The sequence below is a fragment of the Zingiber officinale genome, chromosome 1A (genome assembly GCF_018446385.1).
Source record: "Zingiber officinale cultivar Zhangliang chromosome 1A, Zo_v1.1, whole genome shotgun sequence".
NCBI lineage: Eukaryota > Viridiplantae > Streptophyta > Magnoliopsida > Zingiberales > Zingiberaceae > Zingiber > Zingiber officinale.
In genome coordinates, this window is record NC_055987.1 from 192,624,628 (window position 1) to 192,640,546 (window position 15,919).

At 35.7% G+C, this 15,919-nt stretch overlaps 2 protein-coding genes across 2 annotated transcripts; one reads left to right on the top strand and one right to left on the bottom strand.

The window, feature by feature from the left end:
- Positions 1-176: 176 nt before the first annotated feature.
- Positions 177-7,013, bottom strand: LOC122038948 (tryptophan--tRNA ligase, cytoplasmic-like). Its single transcript, XM_042598928.1, has 13 exons — positions 6,679-7,013; positions 6,274-6,512; positions 6,080-6,199; positions 5,229-5,414; positions 4,267-4,318; positions 4,078-4,143; positions 3,877-3,963; positions 3,493-3,585; positions 2,898-2,978; positions 1,990-2,061; positions 1,266-1,334; positions 918-1,028; positions 177-393 (listed from the first exon to the last, which is right to left on the bottom strand). Exons 2-13 carry the CDS (start codon positions 6,483-6,485, stop codon positions 343-345), a joined length of 1,200 nt encoding a protein of 399 aa, XP_042454862.1. The 5' UTR covers positions 6,486-6,512; positions 6,679-7,013; the 3' UTR covers positions 177-342.
- A 242-nt stretch (positions 7,014-7,255) lies between these two features.
- On the top strand, positions 7,256-15,526 carry LOC122038949 (basic leucine zipper and W2 domain-containing protein 1-like). The gene is made up of 8 exons (XM_042598929.1): positions 7,256-7,390; positions 7,797-7,823; positions 8,386-8,491; positions 10,961-11,029; positions 12,768-13,261; positions 13,693-13,954; positions 14,559-14,767; positions 15,253-15,526. The coding sequence occupies exons 1-8, from the start codon at positions 7,386-7,388 to the stop codon at positions 15,317-15,319; spliced, it is 1,239 nt and encodes a 412-aa protein (XP_042454863.1). The 5' UTR covers positions 7,256-7,385; the 3' UTR covers positions 15,320-15,526.
- Positions 15,527-15,919: the final 393 nt, after the last annotated feature.

A 15,919-nucleotide genomic window follows, 5' to 3' on the forward strand; every position in this document is an offset into this window, starting at 1 on the left:
AACCTTAATATTTAAGAAGCACTAGAGTTTTTATTATTTTCCTGCAGTGATTTTTATTTCAAACAAAAGTGTGCCAGAATTAAGAAATCTCATTTCTACTCCAGATTTAAATTATTTCCATAAATATGAACTTATATTAGACAGAACTGACATGAATGAAATGAAATGACATGATAGATTCAAACACTAGAAGCCAATTTGAAACTTAATGATAACTAAATTACAAAACTAAAATGTTCTAGCAATAAACACTTCCATTTCATAAATTGGATGATTGTTAGTTCAAGGAACGAAATGCAATTTAATGTTAAGTGTTGGTGAAAATTGTCTCACAAAGCCTTTCTAGCTGAACATGTAGGGAAGAGGTCTCACAGCCATGAAGGCATCAACTACCTGCCACACACACAAATGGATCGACTCGTAAATATAACAATTAAGGGGCAAAAAAAAGAGACTACGTTTATGCTTTAACATTAGCTTGCTCAAACAAAATGGAATTGTTCTTGTTCCTATATTTAAAAAGAAACTAATTGCACCTAAGTTTATATGGAAATTCTAAAACTGCTGGATATTAAGGGGAAATAAATTTTGGGTTTCTGTTCATTGATTTGTGTATGTCTGGGTAACACATATTCATAAATATTAGTTCTGAAATGATAACCTTAATAAGAAATCCTAATTCCTATATTAGATAAAAACGGAAGGATGTTTTTTTCCACTTCTTGAAGATCCACTTAGATGAAATAAGATCCAATTCCTTGAAATGGAGTCAAATTCTGCATCCAAACATCTAAATTGAGTCATTAAAATAATAAACCATTCATATTCCGTTGCAACCTACCAAATGAGCCCAGGGTCTAATCTTAATGTAGAGTATCCTTTGATCAAGGAAACTAAATATGAAAACAATTCCTCACCTCATCAGTGACCAATGCCCGAGCCTTGCAATGCCTCTCTACCATTTCAGACAGAACCTCTATCAGACACTTTTTTACTTCACCAGTTAACATTCGCCCAGCTCCATACTCCTGACATAAAATCATGAAATGTGTTCTTCAGTGAAATAAAAGAAATACTTGTCCCCGAGCAAGGCATATAAGATCACAATCATTTCCTCATCCCATGCATGCTAATCTTGCACAGGCACAAATAACGTGATGGATGGCAAACTTAACAGCGTGAACATAATCATGGCAAGCACGAGTAATTCATATTTTTGTAAAGAAAGCAGCGTTCAAGGTTCAGGGAAAGATCTCGAGAAGAACCTTCTTTATGTGATCAAGTTTGGCATCATCTTCAAGAAAGAAACTCAGGTACTTGACAGGAATATCAACCTGGTAAAGACAGACAACCATAGAACCATTTCACAAATGAACAGACTTCAGATATTCTGAAATAATTGAATTGCTTTTATGACCATCACCTAGATTTGCAACTTAAAAATCTCCCATTACGGATAAAAAAATTTGTTAGTTTTGGATTATCACTCAAAAAGATAGATACCCCATTAGAGACATGTACTTGGCTCCAACTTCAAAATCAATGTTCCTTCAAAAGAATGCCGAATGTTGCGTAAATTTGATTTTAAGATTTCTTGTGTTTCTCAATACTCAATCAGTGCTTAGAAAAGGGCTAATGATTGATAAGTATGAGAATTATGGACACCAAATGTGATTTAGGCCCCAATTTGGTAATTGGGAATACATAGCGGAATAGGTACTTAATGATTTTTGTCCTGGCTTTCTGCTCTACAAATTGTGAAGGTGCAGGGGAATTCATGAAGAACATATGATAATTGACTGCATGATTTAAAAAAAAAAGGGAAAAAAATGGTAAAGGCATCTAAATCAATAAGCTTGGTAGTGGAGTGCCAAATTCCTGATGTTGCATGACCAACTAAAAAGGTCATTTACCATATATTTCCAGTTCCAATTTGTCATATTCTAATCCTTTTCATCTATTCACTCTTTTATAATTCAGGAGACATACCTCCAGATTTGCTCCATATTTCCTGTGGTTCTCTATTGAGTCTTGGCCACCAGAGAATGCATACTTGTTAACCTGTTAGTGAATCAGCTTCAAATGAGAATACAGTCCAGTTTCAAGTTTCACTAAGTCCATGTTCGGAAGAAAACATCTACAGAAACATCAAGTGTAGGGAAAATAGTTCGCAGGAACAAAAAATAGAAAATATTTCCCAGTTTGTATCTTCTTGGATGGAAGGAAAGAAGTAGAATTTCACTTCTTGTAGAGAAGAAGGGGAAGGAATACTTGAGTTTAAAAACAATATTTGTTAAAATATTTTCTAAAATAAATAGATTTGAAAAATAATATATTAATAATTTGGATTTTTTTGTCAGATTTGAGCTTTATTGCATGTGAAGAGCACTTTTTTGGACGGAAGCAAATGTATACCAAACTAGAGAAAGATTTCCCTGCCCTTTAACTTCCCTCCCTAATTTCCACCAAACAAAATGGAGTGAAAGGGAAGTTGAGAAATATCGTGTTGGCAGAGGATTGAATTCAACCAGGAATCTAACCAAAGTCTGATGTTTCGGACAAACAACCCTAAGCTAATTGACAAGACGGCAACAAGATTAGCTTTTATTGGGCTTTATTGATTAATGAATTATGTGTATATATAACTACATGAGGAACAACACTAAAGCCATAATCTTTTAGTTATTTATACAAAGCAGTATAATCATTGGTTAAGAACAATTCAGGAGGAAGCAAAACCAATAAAATCTTAACAATAAAGACTTGGTGGTGTTTATATAAAGCAACTATCCAGTTACATAAATATGAAGGTAAACTTGATTAGCACCATTAGTAAGCAGAGAAACAATTGGCAAGCTGGAATTAATAAAGCAATTTATTGGAATTAGCATACAAACCTTGTTTTTTATGTCTTTAGATGAATCTGTCACATATATAGCAGAATTTGGATCACTAGCAGACATCTTTCCTGTCTCACCCTTCAAGCATACAGCAGTATATAGAAAAAGACATTTGTATTAGGTGTTTGTATATGGAAGCATCACGCTCAATACTTAGAAGAGTAAGTGCATAGATAAAGATATAAATAATAGTGAAAATAGGCATGAATTGGGCTGCCTAAATACAACCATCAATTTTTTTTTTTTTGCATGTACACTAGTTTCTTCTTTAATCATCAAATGGATCACTAGAATTAACATATTCATTTAAAGTCCTTATCATGGAGCATCTAGTTATCTCAACAGGAAGAAACAATTGTGTCTAAGATATTGAAAGTTGCATCCCATGTCAAAGGGCATTAACCTCATGGGCATAAAAGGTAAAAATTCCCTTAAATACGACATAGAAAAACTACTAGTTAGGTGAAATTTGGTAGACTTTGTCAAAACCAAATGGAGCATTTTACAGCAAACAAAAGGTAGACAAAAAATTTTAATTTTAATTTAGACTAAATTTGGCTAATGGTTAATAATGGTCAACTGTTAAATATACCTGAAGAGCCGGGAAGAATGATGACTCAATTAATGCAGGTTTTTGATAGCCTATTCTAGGAGCAACATCTCGTGTCATTCTGAAGTAAGGATCCTAGAAGTTCACAAAGAAACAAGTAATGTCACAGAAAGCAAGATTGTCACTACTAAAAGTAGATAACACTTTAGACGTGCAAAATTTGTGAGACGAGAAAAAAATGAATAGATAACACTTTAGACGTGCAAAATTTGTGAGACAAGAAAAAAATGAAAGCGTCACATGATTCTTGAATCTTGACAGAAACCAAAAACTGTTATCAAGGATATCCAGTGGCATTACAAGGTTAGCCTTTATTGGGGCTACCAATTGACTTCTACCAAATAATAGAAATAAAGAAACAATCACCTGGTCAATGGCACATGGTATCAAACAACGAAGATTGTCTTTGCCTGAGAAGATATGTGGAAATGAACTAGGGAATGATGGAACAGCCTGCAAGAAACAGATAATAGAATTATGATGAATCAAGTACATCAACTTTACTTGAAGCTTCATATTGAACAGAAGAGAAATTTATATTGAAATTGGAAGGCATTGAGGAAGAACCTGAACAGGAGGAAAGCTTATTTTACCAATGTGATCCTCATTCGTGAAACCAAATATCCCCACGACCTAAATTTATAAAACATGATAGAGTGTAATAAGTATTTGCATGCATGTGGATGATCATTTCCCTATGAATAACATGCATACTGAGAGTAATGTATCTCTAAAGAAACAAAAAAGTATGATCACCTTATTAAAGGTGACACATTTTGCAACTTTGACCATATTCTCATAGAAGGCACTGCATACATATCTCCAATTGTTAGGATTCCATAGTAGAACATACTAAATTGTTAGTTAGAACTATTTGAGGTTGGATATTTGAATTCTTTCTCTACAATAATAAATCCAAATGCATTCATAATATTCAAATTACTACTGTTTATTGGTCTCATCTTTCTAAACCAGCAGCTTGAATTTAGTTAACTCAAAATGATCGTCATTAATAGGTTCTCTATGGAGTCTCAAGAATGTCAAATGAGACTGTTTGTAAACTATTTACCTGAATTGTTAGTCATGAATATCTTTAGTTCATCAAGTTCTACTAACATAAGGAGAAAGTTTCAATGCATCATCTTTGCAAGATGAAAAATAAGAGAGAGATAGAGAATGAAACTGCTCCTGAGTATAGCCTGCTTTCTATCTTCTCACACTACCACTTTGTAACTTTTCAAGAATCCTTTCATGACACCAGAAAAAAAAATCACAAGGCTAAATTTCTAACCAACTAGTTCATTTAACTAAGCCATTTCATGATTACCTTGCAAACTAAATTAATAAGGTCTTATCCATCTTTGATTTAGAGAAAAAAAGTAAAGATACCTCAATGAATAAGAAACCAGAAAGCCAATATCAGTAAAGACTTAATCTAGATATACAAGTGGATATGCTTATTATACACATAACATAAAACAGAAAGAAAAAAAGTTAATGTGAAAAATATATATTATGAAGAAAGCTCAAGAATGCAAGCAGAAGTGCAAACTTTGCATACATTTGATATAGTGGAATAGAAGTATAAAATCACCACCCAAAAGCAATTAGAATACATAGAAGAAATCAGAGTGATAGTTGGATGCATGCAAGTCCTTGTTCATGTTTAAACTGCACCATGTCAGTTCAAAGATGCAAGTTAGAAGAAAAAACTTTACCCTCCAACATAGCTGAAATCTGAGAAAATGAAGGTTCTTGTTATGTCAAATCCACATGCAATTATATCTTTTGCATTCTCACGAGCAAGCCTTTTACTCTCTTCCACAGTTAGATTCTTCCACATGCACTTCTCATCATCAGTTAGCTGTATTACAAGAGGAACTTTGAAAGCATCCTGCAAGTACCTAGAATAGCAGTAATTTAAGACAAACCCAAGATCATGAATTTGGAAGCTGACTAAATTTAACATAGCTAAACTACATGAACCCAATGTAAACTCACAAAATCAAAAAAATTTTACAGGCATATGTAAGTTAATGAGGGTTTTTCTCCTGCCCGACTTGCTGTGCGCGATGCGTATGGGCAACTGTCTGGTCGGGGCACCCGGAAGTGATCCAGGTGCCCCAACCAAATAGTCATGCACGGTGAGTCGGGCAAAATAACGAGCCATGTAAGTTATATGCTATTAAAGTAAAATCCTGGCATACTATGTAAGGTCATAACATTTGTGATATCATAGTTATTTGACGTTTAAAATTGCATAAAATGAGTTTTCTTTTTCTTTGGTTAAAGGGAGTGCTTCAGTACCTCCAAAACCTATCAAGTATTATTTCAATTTTTAATGTTGTTTTTGATAAATTTACATATCATACACCAGTCTTAGTTTACTTGAATTCATCAGGTGCAAAAGTGATAAAGGAAGTAAAACCATGAATCATCTCACACGGATTATTTCCTGCTGAAACAGAGTTTGATATTGTTTAAGGGAAACATCAGAACATCTAACTAGTGAGCATACTCTATCACATCATAAATGAAGGGAGATGAGTCATCTTCCTGCGAAACTTACTTGGTGAACATGAAGGGAACCAAATGTCCCAAATGCAATGCCTCGGAAGAGGGACCTCTCCCGGTGTAGAGGAAGAACTTCTCGCCCCTCTCATATACATCTAGTATCTCATTAAAATCCCTGCAAAAATCAATCTCTCTTTGATAGCAATAGCCAACGAAAAGGTTAACAAAGGCTCGTCAAAAGAGTAAAACCTATGGGCAAAAAAGACGCCGCGGCGGAGGAAGACATGAGCAGGGCGACCGGTGAGCCGCTCGACGCGCTGCACAAGCGATTCTTCCAGCCTCTGGCACCCGAACTTCTCGATCAACTTGTCATAGTCGATCTTCCCGCCGTCCTTCGCCGTCACCTCCCACGGGTTCACAACCTGCTCGTCATCTCTCCCTGTCATTGACTCTTCCGCCATGAAGAACTTCCACTTATAAAATCAAAACTGCAAGTACAATTAAAAACATTACTGGAAGAAAATACTATCCAAATCTAATTTGATGAGCCAATCTGAACAAAACCCTAAGATCGAACATCAATTAAACTACAGTTTCAAATAAAAACTGCAATAGAAACAAAAACAATAAAATTTCTAAAAAATGAGGTTTTACCTGCAATTCGAGAGAAACCCTAGATTCGTTGGGTGGACGAGTGAAGGCTGCGAGGGAGGGAAGCCGAGGGCGGCGGAGTCTTTTGATCTGCTCGCGGCGGACGCGAGAAGGAGGGAGGGGGAGATAAGCCTTGTCGGCCCGAGGGAGGGCACGAGGGCACGGCGAGGATTCTTGGGCCGGCGGACGGGAGAAGGAAGGAAGCCGAGGGCGGCGGAGGCGTCTGATCTGCTCGCGGCGGACGCGAGAAGAAGGCGAGGGAGAAGTTTTCCGCGTTAGGGTTTATGCAGGAGAGTCCACCATTTCACTGAACTTTTCCTTGAATTTGTTTGGTTGACGATACCATTGCTCTAAATATATATATATATATATATATTAAAAATAATTATATATTTTAAAATGAATTTGTTATGATATATATTTATTCAAATCAAATTTAAATTAAATAAATGAATCGTATTAAATGAATTAATGGCGCAAATAATTAGAAGAAAAATCACAATTTCAAGATTTTGTGAATACCTTGAAATTTTGGATTTTATTCTAAACAGGTAAACGCTAGGAGGCAAAATGAAAAATATGCTGTGAAGGCATCTATCGTCGAATTGGGTATTTATTCGCGTCCCTGTGATAGGAAACGAGCATCATTTTCGCCCCTTCCACCTCCTCTAGCCGATCGAAGCCTTATCGCGGGATCTCTATCTTGGTTTATGAGGTATCTCTCCTTCTCCGTGCTTTGTGCTCTTCAATTCCTTTCGATTTGTCGCCTTTGAAGGTCGCTTCTGCTTTCTTCTCGAGATTTATGCAAAGAGATTAAACTCATGGTCCTCGAATGCTAGATCGTGGTTTTTTGTTCGTTGCACAGTAGATCTTCCATATTTTATTGTAGATCTGATTTTGCGCAATATGAACATGGCGTCTCGATTAATCGCTTTTTTATTTATTGTCATTTTGTGCGGAATTTCCTTTACTGGTATGCCTTATCGGAATGTGATTTTGTTAAGTTAGCTTTATGGATTGTGATTTCACGGTGCAATTTATTATTTTTCATACCTAGGTCTGTGTTGTTTTTTTTTTTTTACTTGTCTAACGTATTGTTTTATTATTTTTATATTTTGCAGCAGCTCGAAGGAGAAACCCACTCTAGGGTATGTTGATCGGCTTCCCTGCATTCAGATTGCTTTAGCTTTATTAAATATGCTGTTGCGTGGTTTAGTCATGTTGCATAATACGTTACAGAGACGATTCGCTCTCTGTTGCTTTCAAATGATGATTGGGTTCAGTCATACGCTTGATCTTGTAGGTTTTGGAGAAATTCTGATTGAGAAAGGAAGGAAAGGAAGGATTATATTCATCGAGATTTAATGAAAGGCGTAGAACCTTATCAGGAGTTAACCTAAAAAAGATGAGAAATTAAAACCCAAATAATAATTACCTATCGACCTTTCTTTTCATTGTATTGTTGTCAGTTACAGAATGGTAAACTATTTTTCAGATAAACCATTCTTTTTAACTTTACATGAAATTGCGACCAAGATTTTTTCTGCCGGCTTTGGCTTTGCACACTGTGGTGGCTTGTTTCCTCAAGTTTTGTTAATATGTTCTAAGATTCCAATTATACCCACCTAGACAATGAAATTGGTGGATGTAGTAGAGGACTAGAATGTCAAAAGTTATGAATTTATGATAATCATTCTTTTTCTAATGCAGCGGTACGCGGATAAAGACCCGCAAACGGAATATAGCCGCTCCTTTGGACCCTGCAGCTTTTGCAGATGCAGTGGTCCTGATATATCTGGAAAATGCTGGTGATCTGGTAAATTTTATTAGGAAATGTTACACAATCAGTTACCTTTTTCTCAAAGTCATGTTATGAAGATTGAAAAAAAAAAAATCATGCTTTTAATTGCTTGTTAGCTATAAGAGAATTAAGAGTTCTCGTTTATATTTGTATATGTTATCATTTGGAACCAAAACCCAGTTTGATTCTGTGCTGACAACCTGCTTAAAAATTGTGGTTGTAGCTTGAATTGGTTATGGATATAATCGGATGAGAAACACAAGTCCGAATTCTATGCACTCTAAAGAAAGATGTATTCAAGGAAAAAATTCTCAAAAAACACATCTAAAGTTGAAATTTCCGCGCCTGATTTCAGAAATTTCCAAAGGACACTTCCCTTATTAAATCCCAAAATATTCCTTAGTTGAACTACCCACTTGCCTCCAACAACCCACTCATGCATAGGAGCCACCAAGGTAGTTTGGCCAAAATCACTTTGATGAACCTTAACATGTCACAGTGCAAAAGTTAAACTATATTGGAATCAACATTTTATCATGAATGCATCCATACCCTTTTATGGTTCATGCATGGAAATACCATCAACTTGGTTTGGTCAAATCATTTTCATTGACCTAAACATCTGTAAAAAAATAATCTTGATCTCACGAATCCAATGGTACACATATTGTCTAAAACATCAATGTATATATCCTCAAAAATTTCTGAAAAGACAAAGTTAACATTCACTATATTCTATTTTTTTGGCCTTCTAAACGAAAATGGGTGATGGGAAGTACATACTTTGGGAATGTCTAAAACTAGCTTCCCATGTTGAAAACATTTCAACTTTAGATGTGTCCTTTGGGAAATTTACCTATATTTTATGATTATACATGTACAAATGAAATTATTGATTTAGGATAATCTCCTCTGGCTGGGCAATGGTAAAACTAGAGGTAGGGAAGAAATTCAAGGATGACAGTGTAAGAGAAATAGGGCTCCTGTCTAGAAAGAAAAAAAAATATTAGTCAAATTCAAATACTCTAGGGGTGCGTTTGGTTGAGAGCTATCCTTGAAAACCCTGTTTGGTTTAGGTAATCAGCAATTCCTGGGAATGAAGGATGTTTGCCACACCACTAAAACGTCAGCAAAAAGGGGAATCCGATTACCTTGGAAAGCCTAGGGGTTTTTCTTCATTTCGGAATTAACAACAATTTTTTTCCAAAATTTCCCTCCCAGTTCTGCGCGCGAAGGAGGGTAGGCGGCCGTTAGGCCCGGAAGGAGGGGAGGTAGGGAGGGGCGCACGAAGGGATGACTTGTTTTGCACCGGCGGTAGCTTGGTGGGATGAGACGGTGGTGGCGGTAGCTTGTGGAGGAGGTTTTTGTTTTCATGGGATGAGCAACGGTAGCTTGTGGAGGTGGCAGCGTCGGCGCTGGCGGCTTGCGGAGGAGGCGGCGCCGACGATCACCTCCAAACAACATCCTACAATGAAGAGGACATGATGATGGGTAGTGACAACGGAGACGGCTCCGACAATTTGTGGAGGAGGCAGAGTTGGCGGCTTGCAGAGGAGGCGAGATCGACGGCTTGAGGAGGAGATGACACCGACGATCGCATGGGTGGGAGCATTGGAATCGACAAAAAAGGCAAAATCAAAGAAGAAATGGAAAGCTTTAGGTTTTTAATATTTTAAAAATACATAAGTTTATTTGAAAATTATAAATTAATTATATTTAATTATTATATATATTATCAACTTATTAATTAATATTATTAACCAAATTTATTCTAAAAAATAATCAAATATCAAATTGAAACAAGGGGTAATACAATAAAGGTTAAATTAGGTTATATCATTACCTAGGGTTGAACCAAACTAGATTCAGTTATGTTTTATTCCCTATAACCTTGGTTATGTGATTACTAGGTAATCACATAACCAAGGTTATGCATGATAACTTGAACCAAACACACCCTAGAAGCCATCTTGAAACAGTTTATGACCAAACTGCACTTCACTTGCTGAGGGACAGTTCATGACTTAGGGAACCTGTATATTTTGTTTAATTGAATGTTATATAATTGATATTCAGTTTTTCAACGTTTCTTTCTTTGAGATTTAAGAATGTGTATTCTGCCTATGTGCTTGCTTAAGAAGTATTATCATATAGTATTCATCACTAGCTTTATGACTATGCTGACCATGATTTACAAATCAGGCTTTGATTAAGAAGCATTATCTTATTATACTCAACAGTCGCTCTATAACTTTCCTAATCATGATTTACAAATCAACTATAGGTATGTAACTATACAAATTGTAGTTTAACACACACTGACCATAGAATTCATATTAGTATATTTCAACAATGAGAATCATCTAATTTTATTCTCTTGTTTAAATTTACACTTACATATGTCATACTCTCACAAATCTGCTGTGTAATAACACATGTTTGCTTAGAGTTTTTATTGTCATTTTGAAATTCTTCACCTGCCAGGAACTTGTTGTAAAAAACGTTGAGGCTTCAGATCTTAACTTCTCAAGATATGGTGACACATTTTTTGAGGTAATTTGTTTGTATTTTTTCTTTGACCAAGAACATTTCCTTATTGTTTCTGTGCTGACATGACTTAGTCTATGCCAACTTTTCTCTGTTGGTCTATCTTGTTCCTTATGTTTGCATGTTTAGTAATATGGAACAACTATGCCCTTTATTCTTGGTGAAAGGAGGTTGTAAAACTGACCTAGTCATTTTTAATGCCAAAGCAACCCTTACAAAATTCTCCTGTCTGAAGACATTCCCATAGCAAAATGGGCTACACAAAGCTTCCCTTGCTTAACAATCAACACAAGCATTATTCTTCCTTGTGCAGTGTAATCAGAATTATTTCCCAATCCCTTTTGAACAGCTCGCAATATTATCAGCAGTCCTCCAACAAGCAGCAGCTGCTCCTCAATCACTAAGAGACTTCTCTGCAATCCATCTCAGCCTCTAGCTTCTTAAATCCCAAAGTCATTGCAGCTGCCAATCCTAACTCAATATTTTTGAGCTCCACATTCCTTGGGTATATTGGAGGGATTGTTTGGAAGAAGCCTCCTTTACACTCCTTCCACATTTCTGATTAAACTTCTAACACCAGCCTTTCCTAAAGGATGGTTTAGAGCAGCATCAACATTAAGTTTACACTCTCTTTTTACATTTCTGATCAAACCTCTGACTCCAGCCTTTTGGAAAGGAGGGTTTAGAGCAAGCATCAACATTAAGTTTACACTCTCCTTTCAAATTCCTGATTAAACCTGTCACTCCAGCCTTTCCTAAAGGAAGGTTTATAGAAGCATCGACATTAAGTTTATTACTTTATTTCGAACAATAACTGGAGCTCACCATTTGATGTGTTTTCACCATTTGAAGCATCAACAATAAGTTTGATGTGTTTACACTCCAGCCTTTGATGTGTTTTCACCATTTGAAGCATCAACATTAAGTTGACACTCTCCTTTCAAATTCCTGATTAAAACTGTCACTCCAGCCTTTCCTAAAGGAAGGTTTATAGAAGCATCAACATTAAGTTTATTACTTTATCTCAAACAATAACTGGAGCTCACCATTTGATGTGTTCCCGTTTTTCATCTCCCTCTTCTTCCCCAAAATATGTTGCTTGGAATTCATCTACCTGGTTAAAACAGCAAAATCTTGTCTGGAGAGTCTGACGGAAATCCTTCTTAAAGTAGCTACAATTGCACTACTTCCACAGGTACTAGCAGACCGTTCCAAACATTAGACTTCATCAATTCTATCCATCCCATTGCATCTGCGAGTCTGAGGAAGTTATCTTCTTTCCTCAGTACAACTCCTTCCCTGGTCATTGGATACAATCTCTCAATTTATATGCATACATTAAAATTTATTGTTATACGTTTTGTATTCATTCTTTCTATATTCTTTACTTTCCATTTGAAATTGATTACCTTTGACCAAGCCGAAAAACTGACCTAAAACTTCAGGTGGGGATTGTTAACAGAAAAACCAACCTGGCTGTACATATTATATATTGGATCTACATTTTAGTGTCCATCCTAATATAATATATTCTAAAATATCGGTCATTAAACCCATATTTAAAATTTATTATAGTGTATTCTATACAATACTACATGGTAGTAATATGTAATATTTACTCTGTATTTATGCTTTATAACCCCAAAGAAATGTGGAAAAAGGGGAACATGAAACCAGAACCAAACTGATTACAATGGATTCTGTTTTATCTTTTCCATATTTTCACTGATCTTTACTGCTTCAGGTTGTCTTCACTGGTGGTCGGACACAACCAGGTACAATAAAACCTGATGAGGGCGAGAGGCACCCTTATTCAGTTCTAGATTGCCAGCCTAAACGTGAAGCCATCTTGCCTTCAGTTCTATACATTCAGAAAATTTTGAGGAGAAAGCCCTTTTTGATCAAAAACCTCGAAAATGTTATGCAAAAGTTCCTTCAATCCTTGGAGCTTTTCGAGGAGAATGAAAGACAGAAACTTGCCATATTTACAGCCCTTGCATTTTCTCAGAAGTTATCAGGCCTCCAGCCTGAGACTGTCTTCCAATCATTGCTCAAGGACAATCTTGTTGCCAAGGGAATAGTGCTCTCCTTTGTTACAGTTTTCTTCAAGGAATATTTGGTCGAAAACAGTTTGGATGATCTTATATTGCTTTTGAAGAGAGGTAAAATGGACGATAAACTCCTTGATTGTTTTCCCATTGCCAGGCGCTCTGCAGAATGCTTTTCCGAGCATTTCACGTGAGTATATTTTCTTCATCTTGATGCATAATAATTCAGAATATTCCTAAGCTTTTAGTAGGTTTTTTTCTGGTGAATTCTTAGTATATTTTTGGGTGATTTCACATATGTTTAGGGTTTTAAAAAATTGAGTTACTGCACCATCTACGATGATACGTGTGGGATTTTCCAACTTTTGTTGACATGAAAAAGCTTAACATACGGATAAGCCTAACAAGAAAAATTAATTTGTTACAGCTCACATGGGTTATGATCATACTATTATAAGTATTATGCTCTAGCACAAGGTCTTACAAGCTATTATCATAGTATTGCAAGTATTATGCTCCAGCACAAGGTCATACCAGTTAGCAAAGTCCTTACAACAACTTCCAACATTTTGCCTATCTCCATTGATAAATTGTTGATTTTATCTCTCTTGTAACTCCCAGTAAAGAAGGACTATTAGCTCTGGTTGAGTATAACGAGAAGAAAATATTTGAAGTGAAACTGAAGGAAATGAAAACAGCACTGACAACCCAGATTGCTGAAGAAACTGATATCTCCGAAGTTATACAAACTGCAAAACAGCATGTCAAAGATGCCAATTTACCTGATATTGAAGTTGTACGTATCTTGTGGGATATGCTAATGGATGCTGTTCAATGGTCTAGTAAAAACCAGCAACAGAATGCAAATTCTGTGCTTCGTCAGGTAGTTTTTTTAAAAGCATTTTATTCATGTGCTTTGATCATCTTTAGCATTTTCCGCGTTTTGATTTCTCATGGATGTAAGTTCTGACCCTTCTGTGTTAGTTATTTGTGTAAATATGCAAATGCAATTCTTCATGTCTACATGCTTTCTCCAAAAGTTTTCTATTCATGTTACTTCAGGATCAACGCCATACATCTGGTTATGCATTTGAGTAAATTTAGGACGTGCATTTGAGTAAATTTAGGACGTGCATGATAAATAATAGTCTAGAACCAGAACCTCCACACCCTGGTGACCAATCTACCTATTGTACATTGAATCAGACCCAAAATAAGACTGCCTAAAAAAAATTCTATTTTTAGTTTGTAGCAGGTAGGTCTTCAATTTTCTTTCCCAAGGAGGAGAGGATGGAGTTAAAACATTTACTCCATGTTGTTTGCTCTAAGCTTTCCTTTCATTTTCCTGCATTCCTGGCACGGTCATATTGGTTGACTCCATCTTTTACCTAGTTTCTGTGTTATCGATCTATTTTATATTCTCATGCAATTCAATACAGAGTTTAATTTACCATGATAGCTCACGGGCCAATTTTCTATCTCATCAGGTGAAGACATGGTCCGGACTTCTGAATGCCTTTTGTACTAGTGGGAAGCTGGAACTAGAATTGATGTACAAAGTCCAGATCCAGTGCTACGAGGATGCCAAACTGATGAAGTTATTCCCTGACATTATCAGGTCCCTTTATGAGCAGGACGTGCTCGCCGAAGATTCCATTCTCCTTTGGTTCCGAAAGGGTTCAAACCCAAAGGGCAGGTGCATTACTAACTCATCTTCCTTTTCATCTGTTTGGATGTAAATGATGCTTGTGAGACTGGATGTGTTTTTTCTTCTGCCGATGTAATTCAGGTCGTATATAGTAGGGAACAGGGAAAGGGGAAAAAAATACATTGTGCAGTAAATGAGAAGAAAATATAGATGATGAATGAGGAAGGATGAGAAAATAAAATTCTTAAATCCTGTTTGTTTGACAAGATTGAAATGAGAAGAATTTGATAAAATCTTGTTTATTTGTGAAGATGGAAATGAGGATTTTCTTTGAATAATATTCTTTTTCTGACCTCTTCCACAACCTGCTTCTCTTCCCTAATCTTCTGTTCTTCCTCTACTAGAGAAAATAGAAAATTAAAATAGCGATTGAGAGAAAATAGATTATTTTTTTCTATAGAAATTGATATTCCAGTCAGCATTCAACAAATTTACTTTCTATAAATGTTCTAACGGCCTTACAATTTTTGCAGGCAAACTTTTGTTAAAGCCCTGGAGTCATTTGTGAACTGGCTTGAGGAAGCTGAAGAGGAAGAATGATTAATAGTGATTGCTTGGAACAGACTAATAGTAGTTTATGGGCACTTCACAGTTTCATTACTCCTTTCATCTGCTTGCCATACTATTATCCTTAAAACACTATCTACTACATGTTCTGTAATTTATAAAACCTATATTTTTTAAGCGAAACTATCTGAATTAATGTCTCATCAGATTTCTTAAAGGCTAAAAATGCTTTCGACTGTTTCTTTGTATCTGTGCATGATTGGGCTAGCTAGGTTAGGTGGTTGAGAGTCCATTGGGGGACGATGAGCTGAGTCAGAAAGATTGACTGCTATGTTGGATGGGTTAGTATACTTATATCTGAATGTATAAGTACCCATGTAAATCTATTTCTATAAAATATTTTATTTCTTTACTAGAAATCACAAGATCATTCATTAGAATTAATAAGATCCATTACTATATCTTATTCATATTTACTCATTCCACTGTATCTTGTATTTTTCTTTTACTAGCTTTATTAATTTTATTCTATTTTATTAGTTTTATTCTATACTATTTTATCCCTATGAGATACCATACAATGATTTTATAAAGAAAGGATATAATGAAACTCTTGATTGGATCTTTCATGGG